This window comes from Terrapene carolina, unplaced genomic scaffold, assembly GCF_002925995.2.
Source record: "Terrapene carolina triunguis isolate 2854851 unplaced genomic scaffold, T_m_triunguis-2.0 Scaffold66, whole genome shotgun sequence".
Classification (NCBI taxonomy): domain Eukaryota; kingdom Metazoa; phylum Chordata; order Testudines; family Emydidae; genus Terrapene; species Terrapene triunguis.
This window is the reverse complement of record NW_020664417.1, coordinates 80,177,317-80,199,900: the sequence shown is the minus strand read 5'-3', so window position 1 is coordinate 80,199,900 and position 22,584 is coordinate 80,177,317. Positions and strand designations below refer to the sequence as shown.

The following is a 22,584-nucleotide window of genomic DNA, read 5'->3' as shown; positions in this document are numbered from 1 at the left end:
GTCTCTGTAATTAATAAATGCAGATATACATCTAAATAAAAAATATGGCAAAAGAGAGGCATTGTTGTCCTCTACAAGGTGAGTATGAAGATGTATTGTCATCTTCCAAGAACAAATTTTTATGTTTTCAAAACATCTTCCTTCTAAATTTATGCCATATGTACAAAAACATCACACAGTGTATGTGTATATATGCAACTATACACTCACACAGTTCTATCAATGATGCTTTTGGGTGACTAGATACAAGTTTTGAAGGTAGATCATTTGAAGGCTATTTTGGCTGTAAATAAATTAACTAAGAGTCCTTCAATACACATCACACAATAGGTGCTTAACTAGTTTTTACCTTTAATCGCAGTGGTAGTTCCTCGGGACTCTTTCCAGCCAATTCATCATCATCATCCTCCTGCACAAACAGGTTAGTTGGGATGATTCCCTTTGCATACTTCTTGGTTATTTCAACAAAATCATCCAAAGCAATATAGTTCTTAGCTGAAAGTTATAATGAAGATAACAAAAAAAGAGAGCTCAAAAATTACAGTACTAGCATCCCATTAATTACAAAGCATGGACCAGCCTTTCTAGGACTGTGTGGAAATTATTTTCCAACAAACTTTGTGCTTATATATGGAGAAACTGAATTCTTGTTAACAGGGGTTTATTTTGTGACCTGTTCAGAGATAGCAAATTAATTTTGGTGGCAATAAGTGGTCACGATACATCTTATCAGTATATATTACTATAATGCACAAATTATAAGAAAGAAGTAAAGTGAATGAACATGTTCATTTGAGACCAGTATGAAATACATTATATTCCATTTGATTAGACTGCATGTATTTCATATTTTGTGTCCAAGTTTCATCAGGATTAAAGCTGCAGTGCAGATATTTTCCACCTGTTAAGATATGCTTATTCTAGTGCCCTGCAATTTTATCAGGTTTCAGATCACATTATTATTTATCTGAAACATAACTATGGCTTTCCCCTTCCTTTATAACATTTTTTGGGTAAAAATAATTAAATTTTCAGTAGCTCTGCCGTATTAAAAAAGACACAAAAAGCCACAGGAAAAGAACTCCTCAATGTTTAACTGAAAGTCTGCACTGAGTCAGAAGTCAGTTCTCTGGTGAATACATTGCGTATATTCCTTTTATATCTAGGAAATCTCATTAACTCAGTAAAATGAGCAATGCCTCATAATTCACACACACAAGACCCCAAATCATCTCCCTCATATCTAGTTTTGATATGATGTGAGGCTGGATACTATATACTTTTTTCCAAACATACTGAAGTATATTTATCAGCATGCTATGAAGCATCATTAGAAGTGATCTAAACTGAATGGCCAACAAATTGAACATTGCTCATTTACATAATGTAGTAGCATGATTTTCTCATCTTGTCTGTTTACTTATTTACTAATTCTCCAAATATGGAAGCGCACAAATTTATTATTTAAATACACCACATATGCCACTATTTAAATTTAGGCACGCTGGGGACAAAGTGCCACAAGACTGCCGCTGTATACAATAGCAGGGGGAAGGATGATTTTGGCTAAGGACCCCAAGAAACAAATCCCTTACTACTCTGTCAGAAAGTGTCCACCCAAAGTACACCAGACACTTTAGACACGTTCCCTGCTATGAAGAGCTTTGAATCTCAGATAGCACTAAAAGAAACAGAGAAGACAAGAGTTACACAATTGCATCACCATGAGTTAATATTATCTTTTTTTGAAATGAGAGAGAGAGAGAGAGAGAGAGAACACGCGCGTGAACTTGTGAAGTGAGCGTGTGGGTCTGAGAAATGGTGGAGAGGGAAATGAGTTTCTAAAAAAGGAAAGCTGAAAAGGATGGAGGGAGAGAGAGTTATCAGGGGAAGGACAGGATGAAGAGGAACACGGAGGGTAGAGCATGTGAGAGGCCCTGCTGCAAGGTGGGATAGTAGGTGAAGGGGTGATTGTAGGCCAGAATAACCAGTCATATAAAGTAATACATTTCATATTTTTAACTCAGGAATTTGCTATAATGTTATGCTCCTTACAACTTCCTGAAGTCCTGCTGCAGGGGAGCTCAAAGAGTGGGGGCGTTTCATAGGCTGCCACTTAGCTCCTTCTATGCCAAGAGGGCAAGGAGACTCCCCTCCAGCCCTATGAATGGAATGGAGGTTGGAGGGCCTCGATTAACCCCTGTGAACCTCCTGAGGAGTACTGGGATACAAGATCATGTACACAATTGTCTCAATCGCCTCCTACAGCCTGTCCCAGTCAGTGTAGATTAGCCAGTTTCCATGGTAAACAAGTTTGATGTCAATTATAAGGAAGAATTAATGCCAACTTTCCCCACACACTGAAGCACCTGATATTGCTTCAAATATGAAAGACTTTTGAATGACAAAAACCTACAACAAGCCTCCCACACAGTAAGTTTAGAGAGTCAGCTGACAAAGATATGAAGGCTCGTCTGCTTAATTCTTATCTGAGCACAAGTTGCACATAGGAAATTGAAACAATTGACTAGGAGTTTAAAAGTATAGGTTTTAATGTATTTGATTTGTGGCCTCACTGTAATTTTAAAACGTTCTTACATAAAATGCTACATTTTTATAGCAAACTAGCAGCATTCTAGGCATTCTTGGTATAAAGCAAAGGTACAGCAACGTAACAAAGCAGCATTGTATACCTTAATCTTCAATCTCACAAGGATATATGTTGATTTGTTTGCATATTTAAAGTGTATATTTTAAAGTAATTAAAGTAATCTTGCACCACCTTAAGGAATAGACAGCTTGTCCTGTCAGGACATACATGGAGACATTTATAAAACTGTTTCTTCTCAGCTGTAGAATGAGAAACAGGAAGGACAATGGAAAAAATTGCCTAGGGAAGTCATGCAATCTCCTTCACTGGAAGTTTTCAAAAAGAGGAGGGGGTTGGAATAGAGCAAAATTTTTTGACAGCACTTCTGGGATACACTGATGGGGAGAGTTCTTAGTTTATAATGCATGGCTGACATATTAAATCAAATGTAATGACATTTACATTCTCAGGCATTGTCCACAGTCAGACAATGTCACCTGTAATTGCCTATATATGCTTCTACTGAGTTCACACCATCTCAAATCTTTGCAAACAGGCTTCCAAGTGTTGGCAATGCATTAAATCAGAAGAAAACTTGCCTCTGACAAAATGCACAGGGAAGTGAATATTAGCTTGTAATAGCTGCTTCTACTCATGCACGGACAGCCAACTCCATCTCTGGAGAGGAGAGAACAGCCCACCTCCTACTAAGGTGCCACAAGTACTCCTGTTCTCCTACTTTAAGTGTTTGATGAAAACTTCTCATTTCTAAATGCCATTAGTAACTTGACACCCAAGTCTCTCTTCAATTGATATTAAAAGCATATGTTGTAGGTTCCACTTTATTATTCAGATTTTTCTTCAGTTTGGTTATGACAAATTCCCTGCCTCCCCCATTTGCAGTAAAAAAAGAAATGTGCACATCAATTTCTGCCTACACTTAACATGTAGGTTCATTTACCCTCCTGTTATTTCATCAGCCATTTAAGCCTTCAGAAAATTACTGACCCTCTTTCCCCCCGCCCCCCCAAACACTATGAGCTGCTGAAGGATTCAGAACAAAGTGGCTTGTTTTGCATTTATTTGCTATCAGAATGAAGGAGAAGCACTGATTCAGAAGATCAGCAGCTAAGGAATGGAATGTGCAATAGCATCATCCAATATGTGCCAAAGCAAAAGATTCTCCAGTGAACACAGACCACAGCACACTTTCCAATGGAGAGAGAGAAAAAAGAAATGTGGCAGTCTTGGCCCTAAACATTTTTTCAAGAAATGGAAATTGGGTCCCACTAAGCTCTATGTGACTCAAGTCTATATGAAAAGTCTGTCAAGGCTGGGAATAAAATTCAGGCCTGATTCCCATCTCTATCCAGAGTATTGTCCTTTCCTCTCTCTTACATGCACCATACTATAGAACTTTTCATAAATATGACAAGTTAATGTAAAACCAGCAAAAAGCCCCAGTTCATCTTGAGAAAGTTACTTTCAGTGCTGAGTCTCACATACATCTGATCAGCCACAAGCTACTTGGACGGAGAGGACTACAGTGACACTGATTGAATCTCAACCTGAAGTTTGGGAAGTTTTAGTAGTATATAGTACTAGTTTTTAAACTGTAGGACATTTAAAACAGCCCTAAAGAAGAGTGAGACTGACTTTATATGGATTTTTACATTTTATACATTAGTATGAAAACTGAATTAGAATGGTTCTGTATATGGCCTTAACTGAAGTTTAGGTTTAACTACAATGCACTCAGTACAGTATGCATTGTTTGTAACTATGTTCCTTCGCAATCTTTGTTTTCAGTCTTTAAATCCTCCTATCGTTTCTTCACATTTTCCTTTTTCAAACAAATAGGTAATGTATATGAAGATTAGCAGCTGCAGAGCAATGGCTGGAATACAGGATTGCCATGCTGGATCAAGACCAAGACTCCATGAAGTCTGGCATCCTGTTTGACAGTCCCCGTATCAGAAGCTTCAGAGGAAGAGGTAAACCACATAATTCATAATTATGCATTAACATACCTACATACCCTGAAGGGGAATGAAGGGAGGGGATTATCTTTTTAACACCAAGCAATGAACTGTTGCCTTGCATCCTGAAGGAGAAAGGTTGATATCCCTTATAAATGTGTTTTGTTTTTAAATCCTAGCTAGTGTAATTTTTATTTCCCATCTGAAATGTTTAATCCTTTTTTCAACCCTATGACACCCCGTCCTCGATAATCTTGTGGTGGCAAGTATCACAGCTTAATGCTTTGTGGGGATAAATGGATGAGAGTGAGGAGGGTATTTCCTTTCATCGGTTTTAAATTTGCTGCCTTTTCATAGAGTCAGGTATCTCTTTGTTCCTGTACTGCAAGAAAGGCTAAACAGAGCACCTCTCTCTACATCGATCATTTTTATCTACCTTTCTATCTCATGTACTAAGCAAGTAGCAGTCCTGATTTTGAGAACTAGTTAGGAGTCGCGTCCTTCCCAACAATTTGGAATCTTCATGCCCCAGATCAGAATTTTAAAGCTTAAGCTTATTTTTATTTTAAAATCTGTTAGTTTTCTTGTACAGGTGTCATAAGAGTCGAGTCAGAACTTTTTAACCCATAGAAGATACAGCTTCCTTCTAGCAGTAGCACTTTTACCAGTTAAAAAGTGAACGAAGCTCTCCCTCCTCAGCAAGAGCCAAGACAGTAATAATTTTGATGTGTCTTTTCAGTTGCTGCTCCTCCCTTTTCAGAACCGAATAGCACTGTGACCTCTCTCGGCTGGCCAGGGCTGGATGACGTGCCCTTCAGACGCCAGGAAAAATGTATCTTACTTGGTCATAAAAAGAGACGTTTCTTCCTTAAATTTAAGCCTGGAGTCCAACAGATTGAATCTGGGTCTCTTGAGTGATGGGTGAAGACAGCTAATCACAAGGACAGCTTTTTGGGGGCTGGTGGGGTTTGGAAGGTCTGTTTAAATCAAGTATTTATGTAGGAGACAAATATTAGAGAGAAAGCCTCAGTGAGGGGGTGTGGTTTAACAGTTACAACAAGGTAACAGAGGCTGAAGAGCTGTGTACAGTAGATGCTAAGCTTAAATGCAGTGTAATCAGAAGATAAAAACGTATTAGGTTAACATCCTGTAGTTGAGAAAAAAAGCTTACAGCTGGTGCAAAATTATTTAGCAAAACAAAGCAAAACGAAATCATGGTCATTACATTTCAAACGGGATGTGTGCACTTACATTCACTGCTTACTAATCGTTCCAGCATTCTTCTTTGCTTCTGTACAGACTTTGGAACTGGGCCAGGTTGTTTTTCACCATCTGCTAGATAACAGAAGTTCACAAAGTAGTCATTAAGTGAACAAACTCCAACAAATGTCATTAGCTAAAGTAGCAAAAATATAGAGGACAGTAGCACCTCAAACCAATGAGATGAAGGTTTACACAAGGGCATATGCTACCAGGTCCTACTGTGGCGGAACTCCTCTAAGAAGGCTCTACTTAGGGACAAGCAAAGCTGCCTCCAGAGCAGCTGTGATCCTTAGGGTCCACCACCTGTTTGCAACAACATGACACTGAGTGAGAATCTGCTGAATTCCTTGAAAGAACTGCATAGATTAAGTGGCAACATAAAGCTTAGACTAAAAACAGAACTCATTTCATCATGTACTTTTTTGAAAGTGGAGAAAAAATGGCTGTAACAGTACATTTTGATTTCAGCTACAGCATTAGAAAGAGAAATAGTGTTTAGATCATTGGTATATGCTTACTTTGTGATGCATTTTTAAAGTTAGTAACTTCAAATATCTGGCAAGATACTCAGAGTGCTTTGTTACTGATAAAATCAAAGTAAATAAGAGTGTTTTTCAAAAACACTGAGTTTTGATTAAAAGGTTAGTCATTTCTAATCTTTGGTGGTTCTCATTGGTACTTAAGTGAGCCACCATGCATACGCAAAACTCCTGACAGCATATGAATCAGCTTTAATGAGTTAGAGTGAGCAGCTGATAAAGGTCATTATCACAACTATTTTTCCATGAATGGGTTACACACTTATTTATTTTTTTATATGGTCATTTAGGTTTTAAGTTGTGTTCTGCTTTTAATTTTGTGTTTTAGATAGGATCAGTTTCTTATCTGGGGTACTGGATACCTACCTTCATTGTCAACTTGCCCAACATTCTCCAGCAGTTCAGAAACTGCTAACTGCTTCTTCTTCTTTGGATTTAATTTCCAATACATAACTAAGGCAGCTTTTCTCACAGCTCTCTCCAGATCAGTCTCAGATGATAATTTCTTCACTTCTTGCTCATTCTCAGAAGTGATGCCTCAAGAAAAGAAAGTGTATTAGATATCATCATCCCACATCTTGGGAAGAAGTGACAGACATGCTCACAATTTGTTCTTTTTTTCCACTTTAGTTCTAAGTTTTTGGACAAGCTGATTCACACGTCATCTTCTCAAGTTAACTAAACTTTTCCTACATTGTTCTGTGTCCAGGGTTTACCAGCAAAAAATATACACATCTTAAAATGTACCGTGCACTTTATGGATTGCATAAGATATGTTCCCTGCCACAAAGAGTCTGTAATCTTGCCTGGAGACAAGACACAAGGACAACAATTCAGGTAAAAGATGACATTGATAGAGCACTGGTGATGAGAACAAGGTAGAGAGTATTATGTAAAGAAGTGGGTTTCGAGATCAGATACTTGGCAGACATGAGGAAGACTATTCCAAGCGTAGGAAGTGGGATGAAGGAAGGCGTGAATCTTGAAATGGGAGAATATGGTAGAGGGAACCAATTAGGCGAGAGGATTGAGAAGAATAAAGGGAGAATGAGAGGGACAGGAGAAGAGAACAACAGCAGATATGTAGGCGGGGTGTGAAATTAACCTTAAAGGCAAGGATGAAGAGTTTCAATGAGATTTGGTAAGAAATAAGAATCTAATGAAGGAATTCAAGTACATGATTGACACTAATACTTCTATATGCAAAATCATATGTTATTCTTTTAATTAACTACTCCAACATTCTATCAGCAGCTGTTCAAATAATTTTGCTCCAAATATACCCGGATTTTAAAGTATATTTTAACCTGTCTCCCCAATATTTTAATGGATGATTATTTGTAGCTAAAGTACAGACTAAAAATATAAGAGTTAAAGCTCCTAAAGAACCCATACCTCTTCTGTCTGCTAAGCATCTCCGCAACAGTTTGACAGCTTCCCTTCGACCCTGCTTAGCAGCAAGAATCAACCAGTCAACAGCACTACAGTTGTTGAGTTCTTCATCCTGTTCTTCTGCTAATTTCAGGTAGTGTTTTCCCATCTGGAAAGAATGGCAAGCAAACAGAATTCCTTAGTTAGTTCAATAGCTATTTAAATATCTTCTGTTCTCTTTATCTCAGCTAGTGAAGGCTATATCTGTGAAGGAGGAGGTCAAATAGGCTGAATCAACATTAAGGCACACAGTTGTAGGTTGTCCTCAGCAAATTGGCAAGAGATCAGGGATCAACTTCCAGAACAAGATGCAAGCAGAAGCAATAATTGATTTCTGGCACATGTGATGAAGTCAACAAATGAGTTAGCATTAGGTAGTATACGGCTAAATGCAACATTGAACGCTACTAATGCTAGACAGACGGAGCAGATGCTAAGCTAATTCATTTTTATACAATACTGCTAGATCAACTTTAAAAATGCAAAATGAAGTGCCATAGCAAGGTATCAGTGATGGACAGGAATTTAGAAGAAGTAATCTCTGTAGAGGGCCTTGATATGGTTGTTCCCAACCTTTTTGGGGTCAGGACACATTTGAAAATATTTACGGCCTGTCGTGACCCAGTACATAATTTGGGGGTGAAGGCCCTGGGGTGGTTTCAGCCATGTCCTGCCCCGCACTCACCTCATAGTAGCAGCTCCTGTGCTGTGGGGCTGGCTGGGCTTGGCTCTCCAGTCCGGGCATTGGAACCTCCAGGGTTGCACCGCAGGTCCGCCCCCCTGACTGGACCAACTTTGTATGAGCGGAGTTGTGACCTGGCTCATGGGGTTGCAGTGCAACTCACTCAAATTTGGCCTACCCTCCATCATGATGGTTGAGTGCGGGGGAGATCATCATGGTGATGGTCACACATGAAAGGAAAATAAATGCAACCCCATAGAGTATACCATTATGAACCCCAAAATACTGAATCTATGCTGTAGAACTGAATTGCTAATTAATCTTTTGAATGATTCTGCAGTGCTAAACCTTTCTTGGCAGGTTAGCAGGTCTGACTTGGGCCCCAATTCTCAGGTTGGATGGACACAGGTACCAATCCACACAGATCCAGTTGCAGGATCAGGACCTTTGTGATTGAATGTACACTACATAAAATTGAAGCTACCAGAAAAGATGCAAATAGGCAAGAGAAACTCAGACCAAGTAAACCAAACTGATAGTGTACAATCACTACCATGGCATATTTCAACTCAATGAAGTGGAAAAGCACATTGATGCAGTGCCAGATGAGAGAAGAGAGTAAATGGCAGAAAGTCAAGAATGTAGCTTAGGTACAAGTACCATACTGGCAGTTTGTCATCACTGTAGACAGTGTTAGCAAGATTTATAGGGAAGTTATTGTGTCAATAAAACCTGTCCCAAGAACAGCTATTCCTACAGTGTGTTTATATTTATAGCCATCCCAAAACAGCAGCACTTAATACAGCTCCTCTACACATATCCCATAGTCCCAGAAACTGAGATCTACCAACACAAATCATGGAATCAGCCATAAGAATGACTATTTCACAAGGAACCACAGCCCAATACTTGGGTTTTGTGATAGAGCTTTCTATTTAAGGTACAGTAGCAGCATCTGTAAGTAGCTACCTTCTGAAGAGAACATTTTACCCTTATTTTGGTTCTAAAGATACATAAGCTCTTGGAATTAATGTTTTTTTTTTTTAATTAACAGAAAAACCAGAGCAACTATATTTAGTCTTTCCATGAAACTGCACTGAAAGATGCTATATGCTAGGCTGTGATCTGTCCTTTCTGAATGAGTATTGTGCAACAGTGGCTTTAAAATGAGATTGGTGATAAAACTTTTGCACAAATATTTTCATTTTAAAGTTACCAAAATTTAAAATGGCTAGAAGCCTTTTGACTCGAGGTGATTATAGAATATCCATTCCTGCTCATTCCAGCTTATCAGGTGGTTTTAATGTTAACTTGAGGATGCTCTTTGTTTAGATCGTGAGCTAAAACTGGGAGGCAGAAAGAAGTACTTAGAACCAAATTAACAGTGTACATCTTCAGGTTACTCCTCTAACATGAGCACTCACTCCCTCATATCGCTGTGCTCTGCTAACTGAAATAGAGTGGTCACAACCAGTCAAGAGTGCAGAGACCCTGTACATAACAGACATCACTGCCTCTTCTCCATTATGCAGTTCTGACTCTGGGTGTCCCATCTGCATAATTACTATACAGTTATTTTTCCATAAAAGTACTGTACGCAAATCCCTGTAACAGAGTCTGAGACACACAGAGTGCAGGGTTATTTCAGTATAACCTTACAGTGATTTGTCCAAGTTCCTGAATTGAGTGATATTTTTCTAGTCAATTTTTTAGGCCATAAGCAAGAAACAAATACCACCACCTCAGCTTTTCACTCACTTCTGCTGAAGATGCACACTCTCCACCCTGCCCCACCCACATAATGGACACACTCTTGGCTATCAAACTGCCAAGAGTGAATCTATTTAAATATTTTAAACAAGATTTTTTTTTAATCTTGTTTTCCTCCTTCCTCTTGTCCCTCTCCAGTGGACAATAGAGCTCCAACTTCCTAACTATTTTTTTTGTTTATTTTGAGACGAATACAATTAAACCTGAAAGCATACTGTTATCTTCAAGACAAGAGCCTTATTGACACGTAGGCATCAGAGGAGGGGGAATAAGGGTGGAGAGAACCAGGAAAGGTAGAGAGATTTCAGGTTTTGGTTTTTTTAAAACCAATTATCTTCTCTGTATTTTGACAGCCCATTTTGCTTGTTATTGCTCAACTTTCATTTAAAAATGTTTAAAGCTGCAGTGCAACGGTAACGTCTTCCTGACAAGAATGCAAAGCCCATATTCTATGTTAATAAACTCCTAGGATGATAGCCAGTTTATTAGTCCAGACTCTCATTAACGGGGACTGTGGCTTGCTGTTATTTAAACAAGTTTTGATTTTATAGAAGAAAACAGAGAAGGATTTTCCAGCAGTAACACAGGGGTTCTGTTTATATATTTCTTACACTTCATGATTCCTGTTCCCGTTTACACAGGGTCATCCGTGCCCACGACTCTGTGTCACTCTTTCCAAACCCGTGTGTTCTGTCTTGGAGTTCCAGTCTTTTCTCTTCAAATTTCCCTTAAAGTTTCTTATTGTATCCTCAGTCTAATATATTCTTTCTTGCTGTCCTCTTCCTCCCATGCTTTCTTTAATGGTTGTTCTTCTCCCATTCTTATCATATGTCCAGCCTACTGCTAGGAGTCCCAAGTTCATCTTGCCCCTAATTTCTTCCATGTACACTGTTTACGCTCTGCTTGCCTGTCATTCTCCTCAGTATATTATTTTCTACTACCAGTGTCTTCTCCCCCTCCCACCCCCCCGCATCTCCATAAGACCTACTGTTTCCAAACGATACAGCAGGCAGGGATAAACACACACAAGATACAATTTTGCCTTCAGTTTGTTCCTTAATTGCTGGTTCTACAATACTCCTACCACCTTTTTCACGGTCACCCAGGCACAGTGGGTTCTTTTCAGTTTTCAAGATCTCTTCGGGATGGCACTGTGTAGTTCTCAAGTACACAAATTCTTCTGATTCAGCTTCTCTCCTGAAACTTCAGTCAACTGCTTCTCTTCTTCCATCTGCCTACCTGCATAACTTCAGTTTTCTTTGGGTTCACCTTCAAATCATGATCTTCAAACAGATGTCCATTCTGATACCATATTTACCAATTCCTCTTTGCTGTCAGCCAGAATGGACAACTCATCAACACGTTAGTTTTCTCTGTGTCTCCACAAGCTTCACTCGCCGACTATTTTGGCTTACATATTTCTTAATCAACTAGAAATTACAGGTTTTTGTTCTTTGCTGGAATTGGAACCAAACTGAGGGTTCTGGTGGCAAGGATCCTCCAAGTTCAAAATACCATTACCCACAAAGGTGTTGGCTGTTTCAGAGGCTAAGAACTCTTCAGTCTGCTCCCTTTTTGAGGCTGCCCTCAAATGCGAGGTCTGAAGTATATGGGTGAGAGTGTGCAGGATGTTTGCACCAGTTCTAGAGATAATTATTATTATTTTACTATTCTGTTGGGATCTCTCTCACAGTGCAGTAGCACTCAATTCTCACTCCTGACGCCTACCTCCAATTTTTTTTTTAAAATGTCATTGCATCTCAGCTTAGAAGGACCATTTGTGAGGGTGAGATGACAGTTCAGTCTCAGTGTCGTTCAGGCCTTATCTATACTAAATTAGCACATCTGTTTGACCATATACATGTTTCTACTGATTTAATTTAAGTCAGTAATTTAACAAGTTAATCCTCACTTTAAAACACTTCAGCTAAAACTAGTTTAAGTGCAACTCCATTAGGTGTTTGTACCGGTTTATTTAGAATTTTAAACTGATCTAATGAAACCGATGCAATTTTTTAGTATAGAAAAACTGTAAAACTGCTAACAAAATATCTTCAGGGACAGAACTAAGATTGACTCAATTCTCATAGGCCATTGAACAGCCAAATGGTAGCTAGTTTCAGTACCTAAAGGGTTTTTTAAAATGCATTTATTCAGCATAGATGAGGAAAGTTACAGAAAGAGCTCAACCCTGTATATATGAATGCCCTTACTAATCCACCAGGAAACATACTTTGTACATTTTCAAATGGCTCAAGGTTGGTGCTGTTGAGTCATCTGCAAACCTTGAAACAACTCAGAATTACTGTGTTTATAGCATTCCTCTAGTATTATTCATTATTTATATAGTCGTAGCGCCTAGGAGCCTTAGTGCTGAATGAGGTTTGCATTTTGTTCCAATGGTGGTAAATTAAAATCAAAACAGTATCCAATAGTCACTATATGGACACTTCCCTCTTATCTCATTGTATTAGACACTGGACAAAAAACAAATGACACTCCCTGCCCCAAGATGCTTACAATCTATAATTAACTTTCACATCTACCCCAAAGGCTGGTACTGGACTGGAACCTGGGAAATCTGATATCCACAAGTAAGGATCATTCCTCCAGGACAAGAAGCTATTTGGCATCGTCTCACTTTGAACAATTTAAAATTCTAACAAAGGATGTGGTTCAACTGAACCATTTTTGGAAGAGATAACTCCACAACAGTTGGAAGTGTGTAGTAACGTTTTCTGAATTTAAACCACAACAATGCTGGATGAAGTTTCGCCAGTGTTCAGAGATGTTCAAAGCTGTTTGCAGTGCGCTCTACAGATATGATTTCAGATACAGCTAACAAACGTTTTATTTTATCTATCTATAGTCAATAAATGGCCTCTAAAGAGTATAAAAAAAGTAATGACACAACGTATAAAATTACCTCCGTCTGGGCTTTTGGTTCTCCAGCTTTGGCCTTTTCAAACAGATCCTCAAAGAGTACTTCAGGTTCTTCTTTCATGGCTTCTACAAAGCAACCCAAGAACAAAACTGATTTATTAGCAATACTCAGTGATTTTCTTCAGTCCTCAGTGCATTTGGCTGGAGAATTCAAGGAGCACATCTAAATGTAGAGCATGATGTTTTATAGGAACAGCAATGCAGTTCTAGCAAGTTATTACATTTATAGCTGTAATTATTCAAACCTTAATAATTTTCACTGGAATGCTAGTCAAGATGCAACATTTCCATTTAAAAAATCCTTTAAGATAATATGAAATTCAATTATTATGTTAACCAAGATGTGTCTCAGAAAACTTAAGTGTTATTTGGCATCCCTTACAAATAGTAACACATATTGTTAACACTATCCCAACTACTTATATAGGATAAAATTGTCAATTAGAAAAGTTTTCATTATATGTGGTAAGTATCTGCATTTGTATTTAACAATACTACGGCTTGTCTGTATTAGTAATCTTCCTGTCACTGTTCAAACCCAATAAGAAAAAAACAGAACAAAAAAAAATCCAGAAGAGTTCCTGAGCCCTTAGGGAATTTGTTCTTTTTGGGCAGAGACAGGGCCTTTCAGAGTGTTTTGAATCTGAGGCATGAGAAGCTACTCTTCAAAAACACATTCAGTGCATTTGAAAGATCAGTTTTTTAATCCTTGGAGTAAATGAAACACCAGTATCAATGTCTTTTTCTTTTTAAACAACTCATTGTTTTGTATCCTGTCCCACATTTCTGTTTGCCTCCCCATTCTTTTCCACGTTTACCAGATCAAAGTGATTTTTAGCTTTCATTCCTAAAAAGAAAAACAACAATGCTGTCCACGTACCCCGCCAAAAACAAGGTAATCAGATTTTTGCATGATTGTAACTCATTTTGTGTTTATTAGGAATCACATGACCTGATTTATCTTGTGAATGATGAGTTACTGCCTTCTACTTTCTTGGAAAAGTTGAAGCTTGGCAGAACTGCGAAAGCTCTGTGAGGATGCATCTTAAAAATTTTCACTAATTTGATTTCAAATATCAAGCATCAAAATTTAGATGCTCAATATTCATACGAGTGAGAGAGATTACGGTGGGGAGGGGAAAAAGAATTGGAAAAATTACCACTAATTCAGGAAGTAAAGCACCTTTACTAGCCAGCCCAGAACTGTAGCCTAGAACTGGGTGGGAAGAGTTTCCAAAAAAATTTCTAGTTACTCATTGGGATGAAACAGACCTTTCAACATTTGTCATGACAAATGAAAGACATGCCCCCCCAGAACAGCCAATAGCCCAGGGGTTAGGGTACTCACCTGGGATGTGGGACATCAAGGTTCAAGTCCTTGCTTTGCCTAACTTGTATCAGGGATTTGAACCTGGGTTGTCTCCCATAATCCAGGTGAGTGCCCTAACCACTAGGCTATTGGCTATTCTGGGGGCTCTCTCTCCACCTGACCCACGCAGCCTTCCCGTTGAAAGTTTTGTAGAAATTCGTTCACAGATTCCAAGGCCAGAAGGGACCATTGTGCTCACAGGACACAGAGCTTCCCCAAAATAATTCCGAGAGCATGTCTTTTAGAAAAAACATTCTACCTTGAATTTAAAATCGTCAGTGATGAAGAATCCACCAAAACTCTTCATAAACTGTTCCAATGGTTAATTACCCTCACTGTTCAAAATGTACATCTTATTTCCAGTCCGAATTTGTCTAGCTCCAACTAGCAACCGTTGGATTGTGTTATACCTTTTTTTGCTAGATTGAAGAGCCCATTATCAAATATTTGTTCCCCATGTAGATACTTCTAGATTGTAATCAAGTCACCTCTTGATCGATCGATGCAGCAGCGTTGATTTAGCAGGTCTGGTGAAGATAGCGCTCTCCCATTGACTTCAGTAGTCCACCTCCCCAAGAGGCGGGAGATAAGTTGGCGGGAAAGCGTCTCCCACCAACATAGCATGGTGTAGAAACCGGGTTAGGTCGACGTAAGCTAGGTCGCTTATGCGGGTGATTTTTTCGATGTAGCTTACATCGATTTAAGCAGCAGTGTAGACCAAGCCTAAGACAAATTTTCGAATCCTTTAATAGTCCTTGTGGATCTTCTCTGACTCCTCTTCAATTTATCAACATTGTTCTTGAATTGTGTGCACCAGAACTGGACACAGTATTCCAGCAGCAGTCGCACCAGTTTCAAAATAACCTCAACTTCTACTCAAGATTCCCATTTATGCATTCCAAGATTGCATTAGCTTTTCTGGCCAGAATCATTCTGGGAAGCTCATGGTCAGCTGATTATTCGCCATGACTTCCAAATCTCTTTCAGAGTCACTGCTTCCCAGGATAGAGTCCCCCATCCTATAAATATGACCTACATTCTTTGTTCCTAGATGGATACATTTACATTTAGCGGCATTAAAACGCATATTGTTCACTTGCGCCCAGTTTACCAAATGATCCAGATCGCTCGAATCAGTGAACTATTCTCTTTATTATTTACCACTCTCCCAGTTTTTGTGTCATCTGCAAATTTTATCAGTGATTATTTTATAATTTCTTCCAAGTCATTGATCAAACTGAAATAGAGTAGGGTCAAGAACTGATTCCAGCAGGACTTCACTGGAAATACACCCACTTGATGACGAGTCCCCATTTACAATTACATTTTGAGATCTGCTAGCCAAATTTTAATCCATTTAATGTTTGCCATATTATTTTTATATTATTCTTGTTTTTTTAAGCAAAATGTTGTGTGATACCAAGTCAAATCTTTGGAGAAGGATAAGTATATATCATGATAACACTATTAGCTATATCAACCAAACTCGCAATCTTATTTAAAAAAAAAATCAAGTTAGTTTGGCAGGATCTATTTTGCATAATTTGCATTAGTTACAAAACCCTCCTTTAATTCTTTATTAATCAAGTCCTAAAATCAGCCGCTCCATTAGCTTGCCAGGGATCAGTGTTAGACTGACAGGCCTATAATTCCCCAGGTCAGCCCATTTACCCTTTTTAAAAATTGGTACAACATTGGCTTTCTTCCAGTCTTCTGGAAATTCCTCAGTTCTCCACAACTTATTGAAAATCAACATTAATGGCCGAGCAAGCTCCTCCACCAACTTTTAAAACTCCTGATGCAGTGGACCTGCTGATTTTAAAATGTCTAACTTCAGTAGCTGCTGTTTAACATCCTGCAGAGATACTAGTGGAATAGAAAGTATTATCACCATATGATTAGACTACCTAATCTTTTCCCCCGCTCAAATACAGAACAGAAATGTTTATTGAACACTTCTGTCTTTTCAGTATTATCATCAAAAATTCTACCACCATTTTCATCTAGTAATAGACCAATACCACTGCTGGATTCTTTTTGTTCCTACCATGTTTTAAAAACTCCTCTTTATTGTCCTTAACTCTGCTGGCCACAGATTTCTCTTAATGTCTCTTGGCTTCCCTTACCAATTTCCTACAATTCTTAACTCCTGATATATACTCATTACTATTAACTTCTCCTTTGTTATATATTTTTCAATAGCTGCCTTCACTTTGCCTCTAAACCAGGCCAATTTTTTAACCAACATGGCCCTCCTTCCTCAATTGAGGGACTGTAGCTTTTTGGGTATCTAGTAAGGTTCTTAAATGATTCCCAATTATCATTCAAATTTTTCTGATTAAGTTATTCCTCCTAGATGATCTGGCTCTCAATTGTTTTTAGCTTTGTACAATTGGCCCTATTCAAGCACCAAGTATATGTATTACTGCTCTGGACTTTATTCTGCTTGCTTATTATAAATGTGATCAAGTCATGATCACTTGTACCTAAACTACTGTTGAGAGCAAAGACAGTGGCTTATAGAAGCCTGCTGTGAATTTTAAAACTGTTCTGATAACATTTAACAGAGTAAACATAGGTAAAACTGCACATGTAAGAAATTGCAGAGTAATCACGTCTGTGAATTAAAAATAGATAAAGTCATTAGAAAGCTAGAAAAGATGGGTTTGAAATAATGCTAGACCTGTACTGACAGGGAAGGAATGTTAACATGGAAATGAGACACTAATACAGATGTATAAGAAAAGATAAAAAAAGTTATAAATTTTGCGTAACAAAGGGAGGTTGAAGCTGTATTGTACAGTCCTGGAGGTGACTGAGGAGATCGTCCTGATGAGCTTTCCACTTGTAAGTAACTGATTACCACTTGCTGAAAGATTTGCCTTAATAAAGATTTGTTAAACCCATCTGCTGAGTAAGGGAGTCTCAATCCAACATCATAATGAACCAGGCAGTTTGCAAATTGGGCTAACAGCCAGTATCCAAGGGACCACGACCTAAGGTATTGATGGGGTTTAAGTGACAATGGAATCACTGGGGAGATATGTAAATGAATATCTGGCCAGACATGGTAAGGGTCCGCTTAAAGAGGTGGACATTCTCAAAAGCCAGAATCTGTTTGAAGTGGTGGCTGACATGCTTGAAAGTAACTTTTCTGGCAACCAAACGGTTGCCAAGAAAAGGATAAAAGCTGCAATTGTTCAGGGTTGGGTAAAGACAGCCAGAGCTTTTGTGAAGCAAAATGAAGCACTGACACTAGAATGCAGAAAAAAATAAAACGCAAGTTAAAGAAATGCAGAAGGGTGAGAGACAAGAACTGAGAGACAAGGCCACTGAGCTATGGGGTGCTACAGTGTACAAGTTGAGGCTTTGATTGAGAAAGCTCAGGAACCCGAGTCTCTCAAGGAGCAGAACAGGGTTCTGCAAGCACGGCTGGAAACAGTGCCATTGGAGAATACAGAACTGACAGGCGCTCTTAAATCAGTGAGACTTTTGGAAGGAGAAATCATTAATGTGGACAGTGCTGTATTGTCTAGGGCACCACCACCTCCTTATATTCCACTTTTTCCCTTCCTTAAGTAATCTGGACTCTAAAGCTGTCCCTATGGCACTTACAATTCACATCCACAGTCCAAACAATTGGGGTGGTACATGTACAGAGATGAAGGTTAAAAATTTTCATCAGAGGAGATAGACATAATTAAAGAAATAGGACCTTGTCCCAGAACCAGGGGCATAGAGGAATTGTTAAAGCAGCTTATGAACACTAGAGAGTAGGTTGAATTTTGTGATCTGACTAGAGAAGACTGGGAGAGAATTTTATAGAAAGGAGTTGGCTCTGAGAACTGGGGAGGGGAGGGGGAAAGAGGGGTAAGTTCAATAGAAAAAATGAACAGCAGCAGCAAACAGGGCTAGAAAAAGAACAGTTTAAGTGTCACAACTTACTGATATCTAAGTTGGTAGAGACTCTGAAAAGAAATCAAAGCAGCAGCAAAAGGGAATACAGCAGTTAATAGAGCCCAGGCAACCAAAATAAAATAAAAAAAGGTTTTCACCTGTGAAAAATGTCTTCAAAGCTGAAATATAAAAATAAAATGTGAGCTGCTTAATTTAGGGGAAGCCCAGTGAAAACTGAAAAGATTTATGGCCACATCTCTGGAAAGGAGTATGAAGTTGTAGATCACGTACTTGTGCAGTACGTCTCAGATACAAAACCCTTTCCAAAAGCCAGTTGGAAGGATCCTTGCTACATAATGGACAAGGATAGTTCATCAGTGTATCTAGTTCAGGTAAAGGATAAAAAGGGGTGCTTGCATGCTATGCAGATGAAATCATACAAGACAGAAGTCAATCTACTAATTTAAAAAGAGGGAAGCGAGAATATTTGTTTTCTCTTTGAAGTGTTGATCACCGTGGGAGGCATAATGCCTACTACATCAGGATCCATGAAATTTATGATACAGCAGAGGAACAAGGTGGTGACAGTGCACGAGGGGGAGAATGCCACCTTAGCCTTATGGTTCCCAGGTAAACATGCAGGAAAATCCACAGTGTTCTGGTACAGACTGGACTGTGGCCAAGGTAGGTGGAGGATCCTGCAGCACAAGCAACTCTCAGGAGCAGGGACTTGGAATGGAATTTTTAAATGGAATGGTAATGGCTAACCTAAGCATTCATGGAGCGCAGTTAACATACAGGAAGTATTACAGTAACTTTACCAGATCACCGAACTATCTATGAGCCTCCCTATCATGCCAGAACGTAGTCTGAGACTTTGACCACCTCTCTGAATGAGATTAAAGACTGACCGAGTACCACTACCACTCCTGAACATACTGGAGTAAAAATACCTCCTGCTCCAGAATTGAAGCAAGATGATTACCCATGGCCAGAAACAGAACCTAACAATGGACTAGTAATAAATCGTGAACATTAGATTATGTATAATAATGTACAGTACCAAATGATACCTGTAGTATTGAATTTAACCAATTTTAACATTACCACAGCAGCTCGGTCTTACTCAGGGGAAGAGAGATAGAAGAGATATAGGTACAGTACTAGAAGGTGGGGCATTGGGAATGTCAGCAGGGAATCACATGAGTACCACAGCATTGTGGGAAGAAAATCAGAAAATGAAAGTTCAAATTACAAAACCTGTTACAGTACAGTTAAACAAAACAATGAGTATATAGGGAAGGATTTAAAGGATGTTCAGGAAACTAGTATAACAGGACATCTGATTAGGAAAGTGGAAACAGCTAGCAATGAAATAGAAAAACTAAAATAATAAAAAAAAACACCAACCATCCTAATATATCAAAGGCAATGACCTGTTTGTGGCATGGCAGTTTCTTAATACAGGAACTATAGGTAGGACTAAAGGAAATTCAAGGTGGGGAAATGCCTGGGTTCATAACAAATAAAATGTTGGAATAATGGACAAAAATAAAAGGAGTAGATTGGTGCCAGATTAGGCGCCACTCAAGGGTCTATTATGCTGAGAAAAGATGCAAGCTGGACAAAACATGGATTCCTGTGGTACTAGCAGCACCAAGTGAGGTATTAAGAGTGTATAGTGTTCAGATCATAGATATACTGGAACCCATCATGGTTAAAGGAATATGTCCCTCATCCTCAGATACTGTTAAGGATGGGCTAGGGGTGTTGGGAAAGCCCCAGATTCCACATGTTGTTCCAAGAGGGGTGGTACATCTGGTTATGTCGTGATGTACTGCAGAGTGCATTCCAGCACTAGGATGAAGAAACTTGAAATTGCATAATATGGCTGAGGCAACGGGGAACAAGGTCCAGCAAAGGCTGGAGAAGCCAAATATTGGTTAACCTCATGGGTCGGATACTTCTAATATGGGACACAAACATGTTATGACTGGCCACTGTTCCGCTTAGTTCCGAGAAAGGTTACCGGAATAGTGGATAAGGTAATTTTTCCAGTTCCCCAGCATTAAATCCACAATGTATCAGCTGAAGCTGGTGCTGCCCTGGACTCTGTGGTACAGCTAAGCAGCGTCATCCCACCATTGCATTTAAATGTGCAGTCCTTAATGAGCAGACATCCAGAACATTCATTAACCTTAAGATAGGAAAGTCGAAATATTCAAAAAGTGACATAAATACACTGGGAGATGCCCCATAGTGGGAGTTAGCACACAATATTGAGGGAACATATGTGGATACGAATGATATCAATGGGCTTTGTAATTGTGCAAGCCATACTAATAGCAGTGTTAAATGCATTGATTTGAATTTAAAGTTAAATTTGCATTGGTTAGGCAGTTGGGAAAGAAGAGATGTATATGAAATACAGGTTTTGCTGAAAACAGGAAGGATTCTATGGCTTCATAGTGGGAAGTGTTGGGAGGGAAGGCATATTTAGGCCTGATAGAAGTCTGCTGAGAATTTTAAGAGTCTCTTTTGATAACATTAAAGAGCATACGCATAAGAACAACTGTGCATATATAAGAAATTGTAGAGTAATCATAGTTGTGAGAAAAAGAAAAGAAACTAAAAAGCTAGGTAATACCAGTTTGAACTAACATTAAATCAGTACTGACAGGGGAGGAAAGTTAACATGGAAATGAGACACTAATACATATGTATAAGAAAAGATAACAAAAGACTTATTTATAAGTTTGTGTAACAGAGAGGTTGGTGTAACAAAGAGAGGTTGAAGCTGTATTGTCCATTGCATTGTCCACTTGCTGAGTGTTTTGCCGTAATAAATTTGTTAGACCCGTCCACTGAGTAAGTGAATCCAAATCCAACATTAATTTTTAGTTCTGTGATCATGCCTCTTTATTAGACCTTGTCCTAACAGAAAGAAGTCACCTGGGTTGGCTGCAACATTTTTTGAGTTAGGAAACTGCCATCTATAGAATTTAGAAATTCCAAGGATTTTTTAGTATTGACAGCAACAGATCTCCAGCAAATGTCACTCAGATTGAAATCCCCCATGATTGCACAGCATTTCCCCCCTACACGTTATACATAGGAGACTGTCATACTGTTCCTTAGCATGATTTGGTGGTCTGTAGCAGATACCAATACTCCATGATATGCTCCCGGCTAAAAGTTTCACTTCTACCAAAAAACTGTTTTGTCAAAAGATTCCCAACCAGCTCTACCGTAGCCACATGGGAGCTGCAAGTTCCAAAGCTTATTCCAAAACCTCACCTGCACCACACAATCTTGCAAGGTCAGCAGGCACTTTACTACACTGGGTAAGCTTCATATTTAAGACATAAGCAGAATGAGAAGATAGGGTTAGTAACTGTTTCAGAATCATAGGAAGTGATTTAGAGAGACATGCTGGTATCTACTCAAAGAAACTGACTTCAGCCTCTAACATGGGTGGCAAAAATGGAGGGGTTCAGCAAGCATCCCATCTAAATGAGGCACTGTATCAGGTCAATTATTTTCAAAGAAGGGGGAGATATGAGGACAACACACAAAATTTCAAATTAGCTAAATAAAAATCACACCAAACAGCATTTCAGAACCTCTAAATCTCACTGGTACTCTTTCCAATTAAGATCTGGCAGGAAGTCAATTGTTTAATTTAATTGGCTATATTTTAACATGAGCACACCATGAAATAAGTACTCTCCTCCACCATGTCACAGTTTTGTCTACCAATCTCTACTTGGTACAATTCTAATATTTTATAGTATGTCATAATCATCAATCATTATCATCATCCAGTTCTTTATCTTTTCAGATCACGATTCATATATTAGTATAAAACAAGTAAATATTATCCCACTTAAATTAACTGCTAAGTATTCTTTATTTTAGCTATAACCTAGAGAGCTGAACTCTGAAGTGGATGACTTTCCAGACGGCAATGCTCAGCCGCTGCAATTCACTCATGGGCTCAACTTACAAACAAAGAAATTACTGAAAACAAACCGCATAATGTTTAAAGAAACTGGAATTTACCTCACTCTACCTATCTCAGTCATAAAACGTGGGTAAAGATTACGCCTCTTTTTCTGATT

At 38.7% G+C, this 22,584-nt stretch overlaps 1 protein-coding gene across 3 annotated transcripts in view; it reads right to left on the bottom strand.

Moving 5' to 3' along the window:
* WFS1 (wolframin ER transmembrane glycoprotein) overlaps nt 1-22,584 on the bottom strand; it is a 48,826-nt gene that overhangs the window by 4,326 nt on the left and 21,916 nt on the right. For 2 of the 3 annotated variants that reach the window (XM_024204539.3, XM_024204537.3), the window contains exons 3-7: nt 13,181-13,263; nt 7,767-7,911; nt 6,738-6,908; nt 5,821-5,904; nt 350-495 (exon numbers count right to left, since the gene is read on the bottom strand). In XM_024204539.3, the coding sequence (XP_024060307.1) occupies nt 350-495; nt 5,821-5,904; nt 6,738-6,908; nt 7,767-7,911; nt 13,181-13,263 (629 nt within the window). The remainder of the gene's footprint in view (nt 1-349; nt 496-5,820; nt 5,905-6,737; nt 6,909-7,766; nt 7,912-13,180; nt 13,264-22,584) is intronic. The other variant, XM_024204540.3, reaches the window with a different exon arrangement.